Source organism: Zeugodacus cucurbitae, chromosome 6 (genome assembly GCF_028554725.1).
Source record: "Zeugodacus cucurbitae isolate PBARC_wt_2022May chromosome 6, idZeuCucr1.2, whole genome shotgun sequence".
In the NCBI taxonomy this organism is placed as follows: Eukaryota; Metazoa; Arthropoda; class Insecta; order Diptera; family Tephritidae; genus Zeugodacus; species Zeugodacus cucurbitae.
The window spans coordinates 71,244,379-71,265,333 of NC_071671.1; the positions used below are offsets into that span (position 1 = coordinate 71,244,379).

Sequence of the window (20,955 nt, forward strand, 5' to 3'; positions counted from 1 at the left end):
GCGCAGCTTTTCGAGAATTCAAGCTTTACTGAATGACACATAATAAAACAAAGGAACAAAGGAAGGAAGCTAAAGCGTTAAAAGACTCGTTTATCTCTATGTAAAGTTTAAGATATGTTTTTTATTAATTTTAAATAATTTGTCATAACCATCCTAATGACTTGAATCCCTACTGTACATGCTATAAAAAGCCACGACTCAGTTATTAAATATTCTTCACTGACACTGCCTATTGATAAATTTATTCGTTGAGCGTAAATGTGTTGCTTTCTGATGGCTTTATTCATAATTTGTTTATAGTATAAACCGATTTCGGTCGAATATCTGTAATATGAGTATTATTTTTATGTCGGTTTGTATTATTTCGGATATAAAACCAATTTCCTTTGAAAAATTGTAATGCGACTCTGGGCTACCAGATTCAGAATGGATTATGGTGCGACGAGGCATGTGTGCTTTTCATATGTTCTCTAGCCTCTTTATAACAGATGAGAAGATCTTCGACTTTGAGTTTGGGATAACTTAATGACTTATTTGATTCGACGCCAAATGTTCTTCATATGGACGTTCATACATACTTATGTATGTAGCTATGTTTACATTAAGCATTCTTGTGAAATCTGAATTGAAATAAAAAATCCGATCTATGTGCAGCACTGAAAATATATTTATGCATACAAATGTACATGACCATGTGTAAAGTGCAATAAAGAGTCTCTCTCAGGTGAACTTATGCCTCAATGCACTCGAAGCATTATGTATAAAAGAGGCTTATGTGCGCATCGAAGTTTAGTCTCGCATTCAATACAACTAAGAGCACTGCGTGTGGACTGCAGTCGAAGTATTTAATATGCTGCACCATATGCCGTATGCATTGTAAAAGCTCGGCAAGCGATTGTGGATAACAACACCAGCAAACATGTCCCAACAGTCCACCATTGAGCTGACGACGGAGCAGCTGCAATTAATGCTCGACTCGGTGCGTTCAGCTGCCGTTGCGGCAGCGAATTGTGCCGCCCCAGCCACGGTGAAGATGAGGGGCACATTCATGTATTGCAATAGTCGTCTGGGCGATCAACACGACACCGCTTATGTCGAGGAATTTATTCAATCTGTGCTGGCTTACAAGGATATGGAATCGATCAGCGATGAGGACGCACTTAAAAGCATCGCCATACTGTTTTACAGCGAGGCCGCCTTATGGTGGATGGGTGTGCGTGGTGCCAAAGAAGTACACACTTGGGACGAGGCAATCGCATTGATTCGTCAGCACTTCGCACCTGCCAAGCAGCCTTATGAACTCTACATGGAGATCTTTGAGGAGAAGCAAAATGACAAGTTGGCCATTGGTACATTCGTCACAAAGTCACGTGCATTACTGGCACAATTGCCCGAGGGGCGACACGATGAGGAGACCGAGTTGGACATGGTTTATAGTTTGTTGAATAGTAAATACCGACGTCAAATATTACGGCAGGACGTCAAAACTTTCCGTGATTTACTCGAGAGAGGGAGAATCGTTGAGCGTAATTGTAGGGAGGCCGAAGTAAAGAAAGGAAACAGTCAGGCAGGATCAGTTTGAAAATTTCTATCGATAGGTTGCTTAATTGTATACATCTCTTGCACTTGAAACACGAAGATCGTGGATGAGATAATGTAATTTCTCGGAACAAAGACACCGGGGTATTTATAAGTTGTGAAGATCCGAAGCTTAAGAGCTCACAATATGTCTTATATAGCTTCATGCAAGAAATTAGTTAAAGATACATACAAATGTAATACATGAAAATACATAAAATGAATTAAGAGATTTATATGTTATTTGTTTAATAGAGCAACTTTGTTTTTATTAGAGAATTTTCTTTAAAGCAATTACAAAATAATTTATAAAGAATATGGATATAACTTAACATACAATTATGATATGGGGTCGAATATTGTATTGATCCAGTATAGAAAATTCAGATCGGGCTCTAGATTAAGAATCACTGAATTAAAAGTCTTTTACAGATGGAAAAGAAGTAAAATAAGAAGCTCTCTTCAAAGGGTAAAGTTAAATATACTTATTTATCTTGGACTCGAAAGAAATCAAGCAAGAAAATGAAATTACTTTTGAGAAGCAAACAAGATAAACTAAAATTAAATTTTTTCGTAGAATTATTGTTTTCAAATCGGAATGTGATAGATCAGAGAATTTATAACATATTAATATTATTATTATTAATTAATAAAAAGCCATAAGAAGTCAAAAATGTATATCATATCAATGCATGGGCATATCACATCAAAAGGCCAAACGTCACATATTTTCATTCCCCCGACAGTCAATTCTGTAAAATAATAACGAGTATAACAGCAATTGGTGAATTCCCTACTCGTCGGTTTTCAGCTCTGTACACAAGCCAATCGAGCATCATACAAAAATCAAAGTGCACCTTCTCTATGTTTTAAGTTCTCTGATAGATACAGCTATGAAGTTATAACAGCCCTGGTCTTACATTCACTTCAAATTAATCAAATTGTTTACTAACGCGAACTATTGACCGATAGGTGGCGTTGTAAACATATTTTTATTTAAATCTCGCAGCTGTTTGCCAGCGATACGGCAGCATGGCGCACACAACCATTCAGTATTCTCGAACTGCTTTGGCTCAGTGGATTCAGTCTGACTGTTTCGAATATTTGGTGCGGATGTTAGAACGGAAAGTAGCGGTTGTTTGAAGTGAAAAATTCGACTTTGTGCTGAGGAAAGCTAAAGGTTTTGAATAAAAGCGGCATTATTTCGCGTGTTGCACATTCGCTTAGTTCATTTGTTACATTTGAATCGCGTAATAAATACTAAATTGAGCTCTACAGTGTTGAATTTATTAATTGCAACGCAAATATTTCGCCAAAGTGCTTGTCGTCTGCATAATTAGTTTTGTGCAACCAAATAGTTAGAGTAGCACCGCAAGCGGAAATGCTGCCCGCGGCCCGCCTTAGTGGGAGTGAGATGAATATATAAATTGCGCAGGGCTTTTGCTTATCAGTCCGAATTTTGTTTTTGTTTCACATTAAAATCGCGTTTTGTTTATTCGAATCGGGGAAAAAATACAACAATGGATGGTCGAGTGAATGTGTGAATTGTTTAATAATAGTAGAAATGTGAGAGTGTGTGCGCGTTCAAAACGCCGGTAAAACAACAATTTCATCAATCGAATTGATTTAATGCAATCAAGTGATTAAGAATTGCTTTCTGTCAGAATTAATTGACACTTCGAATATTAAACGTATATATGCATGTGTGTATGTGCAACTTCCCCTATTGCTTGCCACAGTGCGTCGTCTGCGAATACACATTCAAAGCGTATTTGTAAAAGTGTAAAAAGTGCGAGAAAATGAAAAAATACTACGTTGATGTGGTGTGTGTGTTGCAATTGTTTGTGGGAAAATTCATGAAATAAAGTAAACAGTGCTCGGTTATTCATCAAAGGATTAACTACAAAGAGGACACAGATTGCAATTTAGACAAGTGACAGCGGGGTGCCGAATCGATTGTGCACCACAGGAGACTACGCATAGTCCAACAGTAGATAGTAGAAATGTGGACTCGTCTGTCGACAGGCGTGTGGTCACGCAAATGGCAACAAACACACCAGCAACCGCAGCTGCTGCAGTTGCATGTAATCGTATTGGGAATTTTGGCATCATTATTGCTGCAAACGCATTCTTCGTTAGCAAGTCAAGGTGAGTGAAAGTCTTGTAATAGTCCTACTCAGTGAATGACAGATTTCCATGATTCAGAGAGGGGAAATGTTTAGTTCGAAAATCGTAGATAACAGTAAATAAACAGTTTATTTTTTGAAAACTCATTGACATTTCGAAGTAGATTGAAAATTTTTTTATTTTCATTAAATTGTAATATAAGTAAATGTAAAAAAAAAAATGATGCGAAATATTGTCTACAAGCACCACTAGAATCCATCAAGAAGAATCATGAAACATATTCCACAATTATTTTTTGGTGATTAATTTCGAATTTTAATATTCTACAAGTTTTTTTTCTGTTTTAAGTACATATATGCTCTTACTAATAAATTTATATTGCTGAGGTTCATTACAACCAACCTGTCAGTGACGCCACAACTGAAAACGCGCTTAAAATCTTAAAAAACCAGACAAGACACACTTCAGTGTATTTGCTTAAATGCAAATGTAGCGAGGCATTAGTGATTACATGAAAATATTTCGCACATTTTTATGGCAACAAGAAACAGCGAGGTATATACATACATTATTACAAAAAATAAGCAAAAACAACTTTACAAAGATATTGGAGAAATCTAATGGGGCATTGAACAAATATTGAACTTACGGAAGAGCAAAAAGCAGCGCTGAGCAAAGCTAATTAGTCATTGCTGACGGCACGAGTTCCATCAACTGGAGACTTTAGTATATCCATCAAGTGCTTGGGCGGTGTAATTAAGTGTTTGATATACTCGTATGTATGTATACTAGCAAGCAACCATATTTACTTGACTTTGCCTTAATTTATGCACCTTACTTCTCACATTTGCATGACATGAACGTGCGACTCTAGAGGCGGCATTGTGTCTGCACGGAACAAATCAAATATTAAAGTGCAAAAAACGTTAACGTTGGAAATTAGCCGGAAAAGGCAGCGGCTAAACTATATGCCGACGTGCGAAATTTCACATTGACATACTCGTTTCTAACTAAGAGCTTGGCAAATACATACGGTACACACCGTCATATGCATATGAAGATAAGATAAAAATACGCACATTTGCCTACCTCGACTCACTCGCACTTCAGGCAGCCAATTAAAGTGTAGTCATGCATCATGCATGAGCTAAAAATTAGACTTTAGTGAACCTTGCGTCAAACGTGTATATTTGCCTCAACTTCTGCGATTCCCATGATATGAGCAGGCAACGGCTAAATTAAGCCAAAACCAACACTGACGCTGTAATGCATTCGTTATTTCGCAATATGCCTTATCAACGCGCCGTAATCATCTACAAAGCTCACTGTCATTTCGACTCGATCGCATTCACAAAAGCCAATTTCATGTGATTTCAGCCCAAGCAATTGAGCCTCTGCATACGCATTTGGTCTCACATTGGTCTATTTGAATGATTTTATAATGTGTCAAGCAGTTCACTTTTTACTTTTTTTTTTATTTTTATTTCTCGATTTTCTTTGGGTTTACGATTTTGGGAGCGTTGTCGCGCCGAATCGATTGAAAAGTGTGTAGAAATGAAAAACAAACAAAGTGCATGTGTGTAGCCAACACCTTCAATATGAATTGCTTCATTAACGTTTGCATTTTAATCTAAAATTTAAATCAAATATTTGATCGAGTGTCGGTGACACTCGACTGACTGATACCCCCGAATGATAAACAGCGTGCGATGGCGAAGCAAATATAGTGAGACGTTCAAATTGACGGCATAAACAGTTAATATGATACGAGTATATGAAATCGTAATGGCATGATCCGTTGAACACAATAGTGTAGTGAACAGAGTTGCATTCCGTTTATGTTGTGATTATATTTTGATTCCAATTTTAGTTAATCTATACAAACAAAATGTTCATTGAAATGTATATTTTTTTAATTTAGGGAATAATCTGATTTTTATGAACCGTTAATCTTTTTTACCTCTTATAAACGCCTAAAGTCATTCAAGAACATTTTTTTCTTGACCTTGCGAAACAAAGTTTTCAAATAGATTTTCTAAAATATGTTCAACAGTTGTATAGCAAAAAAAAATCAAATAAACCTTTGTTGTTATCGCTGTAATTCAATATGAAATCATTCTAGAAAAAAAAGTTACGGTTTCGAGGTTTCTAATTATTCTATTTGCTTATCACTTGCGCAATGTCCAATCAATCAATAATTAATCAGAAATTGTTGGAAGTGATGTAAAATAAAAATTATTTTCTCTTCTCTTTCTCTTTTATTTTTTTACTTATCAGTATAAAAATGTCTCCTTCTGCATGATTTTGTCAAATGTTTTTTTGGAAGAAATCAACTTTCCATATTTCGAAGTTACTCAACGAAAATATCACGCTAAAGCGAAACAATCGAAAGCTGTATTGGTAGATAAGTGCCGATAATGGTGTACCGCCATAAAAGCATATTAACAACATTATTTATTATCAGCAAATATTGTTAAGAGCATTTCAGCGAATTTGCAATTGCGCAAAAACTGCTTATATGATTTGTTTGTACATTGAATGGTTCAGGTATGACTAAACATTAGGGGGTTATGTCGAAATTGTTTTTACAATTAAATCAAAAATATTAAAATTTATTTATTGTCTTCATAGAAAAATAGCAGGGTTGCATGCCAAACGCCATATTAAGCGCTCAAAAATAATTTCAGAATTGTTGAAATTTTTGAACAGCTAACTGGTTGCAATACAGGGATGATTATGCGTACACACATAAAATGGGTAATTAAACTCGCATGCATATTATATTCATATAATATATACATAACTAAGTTTGCAAGTACCTGAAGTTACATATTTTCATACAAAATGTGTTTGTTCTATCGAAATTCCTCAACACTTCCGCTTGAAACAATCAAACCATGAGCGTTACATTGCCTTATTTAATGAGACGAGGCGAGTCGTTACAAAACGACGAACTTGACAATTTTGAAACAAATTCACTTTGCCGGAATTTTAAGCGCATTATATGGACGTGTTACCAAGCCTTCGCTGCCAATTTAGGTGAGGGGAATAGGACAAAGAGAAATGGCGCGCACCGACATCGGTTCGAACTCACAATCGCCGAGGCAAGCAACCCTTAACAATCCACTAACTTTACGACAACAAACTTTTGCTTATATAATTTTTGTTGTTTGTATTGGCATTACAAATTTACTTATGTATTAATTTACAACATACATACATATTGCCAACAACAAGAAAGTATATACTGTTACTCTCTCAAACTGCTTTAGCATAGTATTTTTGTTCTAGCCGGGTGTCAGTCTTGAACTTGTGCACGCCACATGACCACAACCTCTAACAACAACACCACCACCACAAGGGTGGTTGGTTCTCCCATAATCGTTGAATGCCTACCCTTCGTTGTGCCTGAAATGTGTTGTGATAAATGGTTAAATTAAGCGTGTGTTATAAAATCAGATCGGCACACCTGAATATGTACGGCATTTGCATACATTAACCGATATAGACAATAATTGTTATATTTATAATTTACTAGCCGGGGGTGGTTGAAATAAATTTTCATAAATTTGGGCACTACCTAACTTATTCTAATAAAGAAGCATCGTTTTTGGGTGTCATATATGTAGTATAGAGGAAATGTCGGTTCTATCTATATATAAAAAATATTAGTCACCTTTATATCGTGTGGAGTTTTGGTAAAGGAGACCGATTAATTTTTTTCTATAATTTTTGTTGGGGTATATAAACTCTGCATTCCCGTTTTATATAGAACCCAAAAACTGTTTCAATAGAACCAAATGTTTCTTGAGCTCCCTTCAAAAAATCGATTCAAAAATGTTCAGAATTTTCAAATCTGTTGTATATTAATTAAAACAAAATGTTGATAATCATGGTTTAATTCCATTACATCAAATTCCACACGATGATTTCCGCATTACCACACAGTGGGCTTCCCAAACCTCCCAAATATGCTCCGTTAACTAACCGCACAGCAGTGTCGCTGCCACAGCGTGTTGCCACTCATTTTTTCAAGGCATAATTATAATTGAACGTCTTTTGCTCACTCGCTTCCAATTCGTTTCACGGCTCTAATTAACGGCGCTGTGCTTTAGAAATCCGCCTGCAAACGAAGTACATAAAGTACTCATGAACATGCCGAAGTACTTGAGTTCTGTTCAGTTGGCGCGCTGGACGGGGGGACACAATGCGACAAAGACGCGCGTCACTTTGTTCTAATCAAAACGGAACTAATTTTAATTACCACTGTCTGTCGCAGGCGTCAGCTATCGTGACCAACTTGTCGTTACGTGTTTTCCCTCTTTGTTGGTTGTCCTTTTGTGGATGAAGGGACGCCTGAAGAAGGTACTAGTTGGGTCGACTGTGTATTGCATTTCCACCTTTAAATTGGTACCTGCTCCAGTGGTATTTTTTCTGCTGAAAATTCCATCACTTGCTACGCTTCGGCCTATTTCCTGGTCGCGCGCTTGCAGGTATGAAACGCTTTCAATTGCTTTTGTTGCATGCCGCAATTGTGCTCAGCGACGTTGTGACAGTGTGTCAGTTGGTGATCCTGCGTATCCTGTGTATGTGTGTGTGTTCCTCTGCTGTTTTTGTTATGTAAATGCTCATAGGCGACCCATTCTATTTCACTTTAGTGACATCCTAGTACAACTGTGCCCAGTGTAATGGCTCTGTAATGGGTGCGTCGTGACATGACGGCGCAAAACAAAAAGTCAAATAATGAAAAATGTTTGTTAGTCTAATGTGCCCTCGTATGTGTGTATGGCATAAGAATGCGGAAGCAAAGGACAATGTGTGGTAGATTAAAATAGCAGCGCCACCAGCGCTCTCTCATAAAAATATACATTCTGTATAAAAAACAGCGGAAATTAGGTCACATGTGTCCACTTTGAAAGTAATTTTAATCTGAATATGTTTGTACCCGCATAGAAATGGGCTCTAATGTACATTGTAAAAAAGGAATGAATTCATAAAACAAGACTTTTATGAAAGAATTCCATGCGTAGAAGGGAGATGAAGAGAACCTGGAAGGATATAAGGAGTTATCAGTTAAATTTTACAAAAATAAAAATCGTGTGCGTCGAAAAAAATAAAGATCTGAACTAAAGTACAATTACAATATATGGAGGAGTCTTTCTGATCGATTGCGGGTTTTTTGGTATCACAAAGGACAGCGCTCACAACTGTCCAAGTGAGATCGTTATGCATATGCAGAGATCTGTCAACTAGCCTTACCTAACCTAACAATATATGAACGATTCTATCGTCGTGATGTAATACATTCTAAGCTCTTCTAAGAAAGAGCTTCAGCTTTCACTGAGTTGATGCGGTTTATAGTTCCAAATGTTAAATGAATGGCGAAATATCTTGCTTTTATATGTGTTGAAACACACCGGTTAGCAAAAATGTCAATATATCTTCTTGAGTTACTTGTCCGCCACCTTAACGGTAATTTGAAGAAGAAATGACCTTCAAATTGTCACTTAATGTGACACTCATAAATATGCACACACCAGCGCGTAAGTTACCTCGTATACTAGAAATGTAAACAACGCAAGAATTTCTTCGAGTTGAAGGAGACACCGAAGCGCGCAGTTTTCATTTGAACACTTCTTCCCAAAAATTCCACGGAGTAAACACCTTGTGTAATACATACATACCGATATAAATAAAGAACCAACGCCATGCGGGTGTCAATGGGAAATACATCAAATTCCGCTCCCCCTCTTCTTGAAAACCAATGCATTCTACTGGATGACCGTTATTCTCAAGTTACAGCGCTCGGCTTTCCTACAACTTTCGCATTGCAGAATGAAGCTCATACTTTTTGTGTCGCTGTGTGGAAGTGGTTGTCATAAATGTCACAACGCTTGACTGGCAACATTCATAATTTCAGCCGGCTCACGGTGGAGGAGTCAAATTCCGTTTCAGTAGAAATGTCGAAAAAGTGTAAGCGCGGATCCACGCCCTACTGATTTGCTGCCCTGCCGCCGGAGCATTCATACGAGACGAGGACAAAGCGTTCGCGCTGTCCAATCAACCGTTAAAATATTTCAATAATCGGAAGTGTAGAAACGTTATAAACGCAGGAAGAGCCATACGCCGCGGGAGCGGTGGCAGGGTGCGGGTTCAAGTGCAATGACTGAGAAATTACTCTTCTACGGAGTCAATTACGCGCACATACACTTGAACACGTTCTATATTGGTATCTGTTGACTTTAAAGTTTACGCTGCTAATAACACAAATCCAGAAATTCTACTTTGTCTTAGCTTTAGAGAAGGAATGTTGTTGACTTGGCAAACTTTGTTCAGTCAAAGTTAAATAATGTGTTCGTTTTTGTGTATGGTACCAAGTAGAGTGGAATATATTACTTATTGAATTGATGATCTTTGATTTGTAAAATCGAAAATTGCATTTCCGGATTTTATTTCTGGAAGCTTTCTTTTTGTACTACGTATGTGGCAACTTCAGAGAATTTGACACTATCAGCTGTTTTGTGACGTCGCTTTAGCGAATATTTGTCAAACATTATTTTTGATTATAATTTTTGGAAATATGTTCTTTATATTATGGCTGAGTCAACTTTAGAGCGCAAAATTACGACGTAAAACTATAAACAAAATTTCAATTTAATTAGCTCAAAAACACAGAGGGAACACATATTCCAAACTTCACTTACTCTTATCAAAATATGTCGAACGAAATAACGACCAAATAAATATTTCAAAACTATTTTCGAATACGGGTAGTTTGACAGCTTCACACCATTTTATTACATGGCAACGCTTGGGTTTCGCTTATTTATTTTAAAAGTCATTTAGTTTTCATATTGTGTAAATTTGTTGGACATTGTTGCTAAAGTGTTGTTTGTTGTACGCCAACAGACTGACGTCGGCTTCACCGCACCCATAAATCTTTCAACTTTACATGATGCCCTGCCGCACAAAGCCAAATAAAATAAAAATAAAAATTAAATGAAAACGAAAACAAAAACAAAGCAGGGAAAACATTGGAGAATTTGTGAGAAAAAACTAGCGAAAATCTCATAAAACATTGGAAATCGAACGCACAAATGCACTCAATCAACGAATCGGTGAAGTGGTGACTCAGAGCGTCGGGAGGGCTTGTTGGTGCCTCGCTTGGTTGCGCCACTAACGCGGCGCCGCCGAAACATACATTGGTGGCGGTGTATTTATGAGTACACACACATGCACACATCCACCAACAACAACAACAATAAATCTGTAGGTACTTGAAACAACGCAATTACAACACAAAATCGTTGCACGAAAAATCAGAGTAAAGAAAAATTGTGAAGAAAAACAAAAATGAAAACGAAAACAATTGTTACAACTCCGAAACACTCCAGCAAAGATATTGTATTGAAAATTATTACATACATATATCGGCGCACAATCGCAATAGTCGTAAACTGACATTAAAGCGCCCCAACAACAACACACACATTTTAGTGCAGTTTCATTTTCGTTTCTAGGTAACATTTCCACCTTTCTGGCCTACCTTTAGTGTTTTCTAGTATTTTTTTTAGTTTCTACTTTTTTAAATAATCACTCTGCAGGCAGGCAACCTGTTTGTCTCGTCGGCACCGAAAGTGAAAACACCTGTTTTGTTGCGTTTCTATTCTTCCATTGTGTTTGCTACTTTTTCTTGAATTTCTGCCTTCTTCGGTTTGTGTGGGTAGCTGAATTCCGTGAATACTTCGGACAACAGCTGAGATGAGGTACTGTAGGTAGTCATTGTGTGATTGCCATTTCAAGATATCCGCTAAAAGAATCTCAAGATTGATTATCTTAAGTGCATTTCTAGTGAAAGTAACAACCAACTCGTAAGTGGATGTAACTTCGTATAAATTTAAGCCCTTAAGAATGAAACTCTTACTATGGGATTACTAAAAAAACGATTCCTTTAAGAAACAAATCTTCGAATATTAGTTTATACAGCTTCAAGAATAGTTCGTGCAATATTAGAATTAGGTCAAAAACGAGAAGATATCCTATTCCGGCAGTTGGTTCTCAAGAAAAACCCGTTTTAAATCCCGAACCATGTAATTATTCGTCGGCTTCAGCAAATCCAATAACTCCATAAAAATAAAAATAAAATAAATTACATAAAATGAGGTCCAAAATTACTAACGAAGTCGCGCACCTATTTTTAAAAGTTAAATTTTATAAAGCAACCCCTCGTACATCATTTTATTTCATCCCACTCATATTACAAATGACTGCTTGAATGGTCTTTCGACGATTACCAATATTAAGTACGACTTTAACATGGAATAAAAGTAGTGATTACACATAATGATAATGGTAGCGATAGCATTAATATGCCTCGAATATGTACTTATCATTGTAATGACCATAATTACGAGAATCGTCGAAGCTTAATGAGTGGTGGCGTGCAATAACCAATTGAAACTGCGCAGAACGGACTCAACAGATGGCTACAACGAGTGCAGCACTTATCTTCGAGGGGGCACTTGTGGCCGAGTGCGAGCCACACTTGGTGGCACATAATCCGTTTTATGGCAGCCAATTGATTGGGAATTGAAAATGAAACCCAACATCAAAACATAAGTGAAGCGAAGAAACGGAATATGGAGGCTGGAAGAAGATGCGGTGGAGGTGGGAAGAGCGAGTGTGAAGCCCTAAAACAGCATGAAAGGCGTGCAGAAAAGGCACTCAAAGGCCGACTTACAACGACTGCAACGCCATGGAATATTACACTTGAGGATGGGTGTGTGTGTGTTGCTGTAAGCCTCGCTGACATGTGAACATGACATTCGCAGTTGTAATGAGCCGCACGGCGCACGTTGCCAACTCCGACGCCAAACTTTCTTGTTGACGCGCTCCACCGCGTACCTTACGCTGCTGATCAATGAGAAGTGCCGCCACAACAATGCAGTTGACGGTCAGAGAAGACTCGTAGACACATGCGGCATTGTTCGCTTGAAAATCAAAAGCGAGAAAAAAACCGGCGAACGAACGAGCGGAATGCGCGTCATAATTTACAATGAGCGCACAGGTCTGGCGGTGTAATGATGGAAAAAAGCTTAAAGGTTACATCGTGGCGTCTTTTTTGCGTTGTCTCGGCCAACTAGTTGATATTTATTGCAGTTGCAATCGTGTTCGCTGCACACCGTTTTGGAAGCGAGCAATGTGTGACCTCTGTGCTGCTCGCCTGCCATCTGCGGCATGCGATGATGAGTGTCTTACCACTTTATTACCGTAAATGGTCTTTAAATGAATGCTAAATGGTGTAATACATGTGACCGCCTCCAACGCAGAGTGTCTGTCGTGTTAGTACCGCGTGGCCACATGTTGCAGTAACACCGCGGGTATGAATGAGTTGCTAGTGGATTTAAATGAAATAGTGCGAAGCAAGAGCGGGCAGTGCGAAGGATGACTATTGACAATGGGGGGCATTGAAATCGGAACATACGATGCAGGAGATGTATAGAAAGAGGCTGAAATATTTCAGTGGTCTAAGGCGCTTTGATACTAGAAACTCTATCACTTATTGAGGTTGTCAGTCACTTACTTTATAAATTGAGTATGGTAGAATCCCCAATCCACACAATAAATAGATAAGTAATGATAGAGATTAGAAGACTGATAAAAAGGAATTGTGATTGGAAAAATTAAAATATTCAAAATCAGATATTGAAAACCTTATCAAACCCCGCATTATTCCAAAAAAAACCTACCATATTACGCTTAAACTCCTTTGTACCTAACGTCTTTGCATTCAAATCAAGTCAGCTTGTCCCTACTTCAATGCACGCCACTGTACGTGTCTGTCTTCACAATTATATTTTAAATTGGATAAACACGTTTATCACTCGTTCTTTGTGTAACCACCTCATTTGTACTAGTATTTCATCTCCATATTCCCTCTTCTCTGCTCCTAACCGACCACCAATTGCTGGTCGCATGCGCCTCTTCGTTGTTCGGACGCGTCATCCCGACATCGGCCGCATAATCTTCCCGTATGATTTCGCATTTAAGTGCGGGTGTGCGAAAATAAGTAGTAAATTATGATGATTATGCAGCTGACTTAATATTTATGAGATTAAATGGTGTGGTGTACGTTTAAAAGAAGGCCACGAGGTCTCTGGCTGTTTCGAAACATGAGAAAGCGAGTTAAGAAAGCGCAATTGCACTTCAACACAAACAATTCTTCTGTGTCGTGTTATAAATTTACGACCACAGCGCGGCTACACTCAACTAAGGTTACCTTCTTCGGCGGTTCGGCGCCCAAGGAAAAGTGTGAGAATCAAATATTTCTACAAAATGTCTTCATGCAGTTGCGCTGAGAATGTGCGGTCAACATCACTAATTCCCACAGAGTCCACAATTGTCTAATTCAAATTTGAATTTTCAGCTCCATTGCAGTTACAAGCTCGCCTAACCTGCAAAAATCCCACAACAAACCTGACAAAATAGTCTCGCCATCCACTTATTTGCACGACGTTTGCGTATGCATTCCTTTGCCTCAATGCGTTGTCCACCCACGTCGTTTGCACGCATGCGCATTCACACACGACCACACCCACTCAAGACACCACTGAATATGAAGCATCTTTTAGCTGAAATAGCCATCAAATGTCAGCTAAGGCAGCGGCGAGGCAAAATTCAAATCAACATGCAAATGCATTCGCAACAAACTGCACTTCGCATACGGCTCTTCCTACCCGTCTGTTAGCGCTAGTGACACGCATGCAGCAGCGAAATAAAATCGCAACATCTTCCAATTCCAATTGACGTGCGCGTCGACGATTGTTTACTTCCAGCTCGTTGAGTTTAACTTCAGAATGTGTCTTCGCAACTGCTTGCCCTTACTTCGCTCCGCTTTCGTGGCTCCGCTGCATTCGCTGGGCCATAAAAAGTTGTTTCGCCGTTCGTTGAACCGTCAAATTGCCTGGTAGAAGAGCAGCCATAGAGGCAGTGCTGGATGAGCTATGTAGAGTAAACGCAACAAATTGCACACCAGAAGTCGAAAGTTAGGACAAAGCGAAACAGTAACGTTGTGGAACTTATCCTTTTTAATGTCGAAGAGTATTTGATTGTGCAAAATTTTTGTAGATTTTTTTGTGGAATTGTCATAAAATTTTCGACGGGAAGGAATTAAAAGATTTCTGATGCGTATTTGTAACGGTCTTTATGAGAGAAATGAAAATGAGTCAGTGAAGTTGAGTTGAGCGGAACAACTTCTAAGCTGTCTTGTCTTGGCCTTGTCCCGATATACCGCGGAAAGTCCGATGCTTTTGTTAACATTACTAGAAAATGCCTCGAGTTCATGACTCTTTTACTCGGCAAAATAGTTGATGGTTTCAAAAAGAAAGTCCTCACTCCCTTGGATTCGTTTCTAGTTTCAGCATCGTCGTCAGGTAATCCTTAGCATGTCTAACAGTCTAATCTTAGGTGAGCGTCTTCCATGACCCTCGATTCACAACAATCCCAGTCTTATTCGTTTGTAGTTTGTCTGAATTCCTGAACGTGTAAAATTAGAAGTTAGTTGATATTAATGACACCCCATGGCACTTAGGAAATACTAATATTTATTCACAATCTGCAATATGAGCATAGCTAAATTTATTTATGTTTCTGCATAGCACATATCTATATTTATATTTAAAAGCCTCGCTTTACAACCTGTAATGTGCTAATCTCCATTAAAGTCATCTAAAAGAATCGCATGCAAACATTCCCTCCAGAGACACTCTAAAGAGCTTGTCTTAGTCACCAAACACGTTGTAAGAATCACATTTTAGCCGCGCTCGCAATGAAAACATAAAACGGAAGTTAAAATCACATATTTAATCGGTCGAACATTTAACCACTTACTATGCACTTACTGCCGGGGAGCGGCTTGGGAGCTTAGGTGCAGGCGCTCATTGTACATATCTCCGGCTTTCGCCAGTCTTGTCACTTACGAGTCGTTAAGTGACGCCAGCTGACAGCGGTGCTGCGGCGCCTCACATTCAAGAACTCAATTTAGAGCTCTACATTAATGGAGGTGAATATGTATGGACTCATATTGCATACATATTTATCGTGTTGTTTTCGTACTTAATCGACTGCTCGCATTGCGGTAATATTGCGATCGTAAAAATACAAAAATAGTAAGAGCTTTGTTTACATCTTTCTGCATGGACACAGCGCGAACGCGTTACACATTCTATATTTGTAGCGCTGAGCTCAGCTGGAAAGTGAGCTGGCAAGTGAGCGTTAAAAATATGTACTTAAGATTTCATAAGCCTCGAAATGATAATGCTATACCAACACCAAGACCATCATCATCATCATCCTCAGTGGGCTATCGCATGTCTCGGCCCGTTGTGTGGCTCTTGAGGCCGTTCAACATCCCAGCACTGCACTTATGGCTCATCGCTCCAGAAGTTAGCGATTATCTCGGTTTATTGTTAATTCATACAATATTTTATGTGATTTTTGTTTGTGTTTTCAATTTCAATTCAAGTAAACAACACGCTCGAGTCAGCCGCCCAGTCTGTTGTTGCTATATTCATTAATAAATATGCTTCGTTCTAATAATAGAGAAGTTGGACGTTTGAGAAAAGCAAATATGTATTAGAGTTGAACTTATGTGAGTACTTAAGATTAAGTTTATAAACATTGGAAGAAATGAGGAGAATCAACAAAATTGCGAAATAGTGTCTCCCCCACGTGTGAACCATTCGTCTGTGTTAAAAGACAAGTACAAGTGGAAGATTGGTATATGTACATACATATGCCGCCCATATGCTTGTGGTTACCGTCAGATCTATATATTTGCTCTGATAGTTTAGAGGTATGAAGCTTCTGAATAGACTTCCCAGTTGTTACCCTTTGGCGATCGATTGGACCTAAGAGTTAAAAACTGTTTTATTTAGTATCGGGTGTAAACCCGGAACCGTTACAACTAAGTTGTGGTTCTATGACAATGTTAAATGATATGATTAGGAAGAAGTAAAACTAACTGAAGGTGCTCTTCAGCTGAGCCTAATGATGACTTAAGTGAGACCGCTTGCGGCAATGCATTCTTTTGACCTCTCATTTCAATCAATACCAACTGAGTTAGTATTTATCGGATATAGCAAGATAGCGTAAATCTGTACATACTCTATACATTAAAATATTTAAGAGGTTAGACAGCCAAAATATTTCCCACACATTTTAAGGTCGATTATATACAGTTGAACTTCATAAATTAAGCGAATTGACAACTAGGAAACGGCTACCGTGATACCGTAAGCCATAACCACACCTTCTGCGACTGGCAATGCAAAACGCGATGGGTGCCGACAGACAGCCGAATGCTAAAGTCAAATCGCACAATTTGTCCGCCGCAATAACTAAGTACATTTGTCATTCTCTCGATGGTGTGGAACGTCGCAGAGCTACGGCATACATGTCGGGTATAGATAAATATAAATATGGTGATGGTGATCTAAACCGCAAGCCAGCACAGAACTTCTTCGAGTTTTTGTTGTTTCTGCTAATATCAGACTCTGTTGTGATGCCACTAAACGGAACCAAGGAGCACATTTAAGCACGGCAAACGGTTCGATCCTTTCCTATCTTCGGCTCAGTTGTCTATGCAGCAAACGCACCGTTCCGTCGCACGCCTGCGCAAAAAACCTTGTAAATGCAACGCTGCGCACACACCCAGCGCTGCAGTCTAGTCTGAAGACAAAGCTCCAGACACTCAGCGGCTGTCTCGCCGGCGATTGTACGGCAGATTAAGCGAGCACACGTGCGCCAAGAAAGTGGCGAACACGCCATCGCTAATAGAATAGAAAATGTTTGCAGTTAATAAAGGAAAGGAAGAAGCGGGAAATTATGGGAAACATTAAGCCAGACACGCGCTGGCTGTACTGGCAAACAACGGCAAGTGTTAAAGGCGCGCACACTCAGCATGGAACGGGGCAGAACACTTAATCGTGGCTTGCGCTTGTAAGTAGCTGAGAGTTTAAACGCTTTCAAGCAGCGAATTGACAAGCCACTTTAGATAAAATCTACGCCGCGCAAACAGCGGCAACTAAAGCTTCTGTATCTCTGCCGGTGTCTTAAGATTCTATTTGTATCGGTTTTAAATAAAATTAAACTGAACAAAACAACAACTGCCGCATGATCGTTACTTTGTTGTAATGGCATGGATATTGGTGTCGCTTTCGTTGCATTGCCTTTGTCGTTATTGTTGTTGTTAATGTCAAGCACTGTCACAGCGATTGTGTTTGACATGGAGTTAAATAACAAATTGGCGGCCGATAGAGTCGCCATAGCCACCGCCGCCGCTGATCGTTCGCTTGTCGTTGTCGTTGTTGCTAGCTGGCGACAGCAGTCTGTGTTCGCGTCTGATCGCGGTGAATGCACCAGCGACGTAACAAACTAATTTATATAGCAAACATTATCCACATTGTCCACTGCTGTGATTTGCAATCTCGTTCGCCTTCTCTTTCTCTGACCGATCGCGTTCGCTTGGAAAAGTGCACGATTAACAAATCGAACTGTTTAATCGATCAAACTTTGCCTGTGTGCCGCGCCAGCGCTTGTTGTTGACGACAACTGGGAGGAAAATCAATGGTTACGAAGTTTTGTTACAGATTACCTTACACACATGCGGACATGTTCACGTGGTTATTACGATTTTCATGCGGTGGATTAGAGTAATTGATTGGTTCGGGTCATTTATGTAAACACACATTTTACGACATTAATCGGCTTTGGTGAACTGGAACGCGGTAAGAAGCTATGTATTTTCTTCACATGATTGTCTGGAAGGGTACATAGTGCACTTATATTTGAGCCACTAAAGCGAATTCAGTATTTTTGGTCAATATGAAGATACATTTCGAAATTTTAAAACTGAGATTTTATTTTCGTCTATTGAGTGATTTTCCTCCTATTTCCGCGGACCAATGGATAATTCAGCTACTTTGTTGATGGTTTCACATTGTAGAGATTTAAGATGCTCCAGTTATGATCCATATGACAGCAGAAGGTGGAAGTGGTTCCGAAAAATCAGCGGTTTTGAGTCCATGATATCCAATTTTGATGGACTCTATGTAAGGATCTGGTCTTCTTCTCATGGATCAATACTGGTACATAGTATCATCAGATATAATGATACTATAAACATTTGCAAAGTACCTCCTTTGCACTTTTGGAAACAAACCCCTCGATCTCATTGTGACACTGAACATGTATTGACTTTCTTCGCTACTAAAATGTTGTGATCTACTTCCATTGTAAGCTCGTGAATTACTTCTCTCACCGAACTGTGTTGCAACATATTTACTTTATTGCATTTCCTTGCTGTTGTTGTAAAGTTATATCAACCATTTCATTATTACAATATTGCCAGCTGTGGGACCTAACATCCTACCACAAGAGAGATGACACTCTCTCCAAAGTACTCAACCCACACACGAACACATACACAAAGTCGGTGAAAGAGTGAATTGTGGCGCAAGTTTTGAATGCTGAAAGAATAATGCAAAAAACTGATTTTGAAAATCTTCATCATTTTTTATTTGCATAAATTTGTCGCTCGCTTATGTGTGTGTATGAGAGTAGAAATATAGGTACACATTGTCTACCTCGAATTGTTTGTCGGTCGTCTGTACCCCAGAGCATTGAAATAAATAAAAATTGCGAGCAACTTTTGCAACAAAAAAGAAAAATATTAAAATGAAATAAAGTAAAATTGCACACAAAGCCAACAACAAAAGAAAAGTCCATTCTTTCGCGATGGGAAAAGAGTTCTTTGCAGTTTTTTTGTGGTTGTACTTGCTATTGTTGCTATTGTACGGTGACATAGAAAACGGAAAGAGAACGAATAATGTAAATATAATAAATAAATAGAAGCTCACATTTGTGAGAGGGGGTGGTGTTGGTGGTGGTAGGTATGGTAAATAGCAATGGCTCCGTGAAAAGTAGATTACGTCGAGCGCTTCGGTATGCTGCGAGGCATTTACAATGACAGTTGGTATGTGCGAAATTACATATCTTACATATAATGCAACAACAACAACACAAATTGCAAATGCAAATACACTACGATATTAAAATTTAAAACTGTCTTTGTTGTCAACAGTGGCAGCAGAATACTAGGGTTGTTCGCTCAGTTCACAAATTCGGTGATAAAAACAAAACGCAGTATCTGAGTACAATAATCCTTTTTTTTGGATATGGTGTATAGTACTAGTTTAGAGAATGAGTCGGCTCAAATCTCACGACAGTGCAAGGCTCCCGAAATTAACCTTATTCTTATAAACCTTATTCATCAATGCTGAGTAAGACAAAAACCCGTGTTCTAAAATATAGTATAATGTTCTCTAGCGGGCAAGACTCCCACAGTCTCTCCTTTTAATCTTAATATCAGTCTCAAGTACATAAAATATTGTTGTGGGAGCTATTTTGCAAGAAAAAATTTCCAGAGTGGAGATAGTTTTTTTTAAGTCTTATCGAGTTCAGCCCACCCTCGTATGCTCACATAAATCTTCCATTTTACCAACTGCTGTTGTATGAGGAACTATGGCTGGTCTTCGCGGAGAAGAGCGAGTTTCGGCATTGTTTCTGTTGCGTGTTGCTTTGGAGCAGTGCAAATGAAAGAAATAATCTCAAAGAATCATAACAATAGCAAAGGTAGCTTCAAAGTACTACGAGCAATGTAAACAAACGAATCAACAACAATGGAGGCAACGTACCAACGTACACTCTGCTGGCAATGACACAGATTTCATTTGCAAGCGAGAAGTAATGCGACACTCTTCGCGGCAGTGATCTCTTTTTTTTTTGCGAACTGTGACAGCTGCGGTGAAGCACTAACGCAGGAAAAAAGTGTATTGGCAAACATAGTTCTGAGATCAGTCTAATTGGTTGTTGAGGAATATTTATGTGAAGACTTTTTGTCAGAGAGATAATGGGATCTAACGAAGAGCCAAGAACTACGCCAACCTCGACTCGAGAACTCTTGGATTCCATGAGTTTCACAACTAGCATCACTTCCTATCTAACTTTCATAGAAAGAGCATTTCTCCATTTTTCTCAAAGTTAAAGCTTTACTTCTGCAGCTTTTATTCACTTACATATACTCATTATGAGACGGAAGTATATTATTGACATTACCGATGGTATTGATGACCCTAAATTGATGGACGTTCATTTAATAAAATAGGCCCCTTCAAATCTCGGAAGTTTGTA

The 20,955-nt window shown here is 38.7% G+C and overlaps 2 protein-coding genes across 8 annotated transcripts in view; both read left to right on the forward strand.

Moving 5' to 3' along the window:
- The first annotated feature begins 782 nt into the window (after positions 1 to 782).
- On the forward strand, positions 783 to 1,832 carry LOC105221288 (activity-regulated cytoskeleton associated protein 1). The gene has a single exon (XM_011198125.3). It carries the CDS (start codon positions 920 to 922, stop codon positions 1,580 to 1,582), a length of 663 nt encoding a protein of 220 aa, XP_011196427.2. The 5' UTR covers positions 783 to 919; the 3' UTR covers positions 1,583 to 1,832.
- An 835-nt stretch (positions 1,833 to 2,667) lies between these two features.
- Positions 2,668 to 20,955, forward strand: part of LOC105221290 (neogenin) — a 112,356-nt gene continuing 94,068 nt past the window's right edge. For 6 of the 7 annotated variants that reach the window (XM_011198126.3, XM_011198127.3, XM_011198128.3 and 3 more), the window contains exon 1: positions 2,669 to 3,726. In XM_011198126.3, coding sequence (XP_011196428.2) covers positions 3,582 to 3,726 — 145 coding nt within the window. In that variant the 5' untranslated portion in view covers positions 2,669 to 3,581. Of the gene's footprint in view, positions 3,727 to 20,955 lie in introns of all 7 variants that reach the window. The other variant, XM_054233828.1, reaches the window with a different exon arrangement.

Coding starts and splice junctions, on each gene's coding strand:
- LOC105221288 (XM_011198125.3), top strand. CDS start 920: ATGTCCCAACAGTCCACCATTGAGCTGACGACGGAGCAGCTGCAATTA.